Source organism: Olea europaea, chromosome 18, assembly GCF_002742605.1.
Source record: "Olea europaea var. sylvestris chromosome 18, O_europaea_v1, whole genome shotgun sequence".
Lineage (NCBI taxonomy): Eukaryota > Viridiplantae > Streptophyta > Magnoliopsida > Lamiales > Oleaceae > Olea > Olea europaea.
Genome location: NC_036254.1, coordinates 21,067,256 through 21,069,308, shown reverse-complemented (window position 1 = coordinate 21,069,308; position 2,053 = coordinate 21,067,256). Strand labels below are relative to the sequence as shown.

Here is a 2,053-nt window from a genome sequence, read left to right as displayed (position 1 = left end):
AGTGAACCTTTCGGCATCCCTTAAGAGAATTAAGGCATAAATCTTTAAGAAAAAGCACAATTAAATAGACAATACTCGAGTCAGAATTATCCATTAAAAAAAAAATGAAAAGGAGAGAAGAAAAGTTAGAAATTGAAAATTCGCCAGTACCCAAGAGTATAAATCCGCAGGAAAACAGCAGAATCAAGCCCAGCATGGCTAATAATCTCATCTTCACTCATTTTTAAAGCCTGAGGCATCCAATTGAGAAAAGTGAGATAAGTCTTGAAATTGAGATTGACAAATTTTCCCACAACACCACCACCGCTCCTGGGATTGGTCCTCTTGCCAGTAATGTACCATTTGGGGAAATAAACTCTGTCATTGATGGGCTGAATTCTGAGCAAAGCAAAAGCCAGCAAGAATGCAAAAGCAGTAAGTATATTTATCACCGCAGACACCCCTATATCTCCCAAAGTCGCCATTTTTCTCCCTTAATCCTTCAATTCACACGGTGAATTTAAGAGAACTGAAACTGGGTTGTGGAAGGAAGTAAAGGAAACGAAAAGGAAAGAATATTTTTCTTGGTTTGCTCTTTGCCTTTTTTAGTTTTTTATTGATAAGGAAATGAAAGTTATGGGGCTAATGGCCACCTTTTCTGCTTTCGCAAATAGTGCCTTTTAGTCAATTTCTTTATGCATCTGTAAATGTGTGTGCTGACAAAAGAAGATTAAAGAATTTGATAAATTGGAAAAACAAAGAATTTGATGCAAGAGGAGGAATAGAGTAAACGAGTTGGCGTTTGGTTTTGTCTTTGTGTAGTGGTCTCGTCATTGTGGGTTGTTTTTTAGTGGTTTCTGGGTTGTGTTTTTGGTGTTGTCTGAAAAGTGAGAAGTCCTTTTTTTTCTTTTTCCTCATTCTTTTCTTTTCTTTCCTTGGCTGTCTCCGACGAAACGCGGTGGAATATGATTAGCAAAATGCTCGGCGTGATTATGGGCTAATGCACATGCATAATATCTTAAAAACTAGAATAATGTTATTTACAGTCGCTCACTACAGTAGTCGTTATACATGACACGTGGTTTTTTGATGCATCAACGAATAAAAAAACTACTATATTAATGTATCAAATAATCACCTGTCCTGTGTATGCCACATAGGGCGACTGCCGCAGTGAGCGATTACGAATAGTATCACTCTAAAAACTATTCTTATTTAGCCCTATTGAGTTAGAACTTATATTTTAATCTAAATCAAAATTAATAAATGAGGTTAATCATATATTTTATGAAATAATTTTTTAATCATATATTTCATTAATTTTTATCAAAATTTACTAAAAATTTAATTTTAGTCCCAAAAAATAGTAGCTTAATTTTTTATTATGACTATACATTTTTAATTTGGAATCTTCTTACAACTTTGTGCACGTGATAAGTATAAATGGGACACACTAATTTCCTTATAACCTTTTTTGAACTTCTTATACTACCTAAAATGGTGAAGTTTTGATCCTCCGACTTCCTATCTGGTTCAGTGAAAAAATTGAACTAGAATTTAAATTTAAATTAATAATGAATTTTAACCTCATATTTCATGAACTCGTAACTTTTCAATTACAAATTTCATCAACATTTATCAAAATCTACTAAATTCATGTTTAGCAAAGATTTATTAAAAATAGATTATATAAAAAGTGATTATTTTTTAAATAATGTATGATTAAAAAGTATTGAAAAATTTTACATTTAAGCAAAATTATATTATTGGAAGAAAATGTAATCGAAAATGAGTTTGAAGAAAAATAAATTATAGAAAATGAGGGTCAAACAAGAACTTAAGAGCATCTCTATTTTAAACAATAACACTTAAAAATTATATTCCAAGAGACTATTTGAATTAATATTTTAAAATGAAAAGTGGGTTTAGGTCTCCAAATTATAATTAAATGCATTCAAAATATTCTTTTCAATGCCATATATATTGACCCAATTAAATAGTATATGTAAAGAAAATGGATGGATTATATAATAATTGGGAGAAAATTGGTGAGATTAAAGGATTTATAAATTGG

At 30.6% G+C, this 2,053-nt stretch overlaps 1 protein-coding gene across 1 annotated transcript in view; it reads right to left on the bottom strand.

Moving 5' to 3' along the window:
- Positions 1–854, bottom strand: part of LOC111367765 (CSC1-like protein At1g32090) — a 10,648-nt gene extending 9,794 nt beyond the window's left edge. Inside the window, exon 1 of the mRNA XM_022988816.1 lies at positions 151–854. Coding sequence (XP_022844584.1) covers positions 151–464 — 314 coding nt within the window. The 5' untranslated portion in view covers positions 465–854. The remainder of the gene's footprint in view (positions 1–150) is intronic.
- Positions 855–2,053: the final 1,199 nt, after the last annotated feature.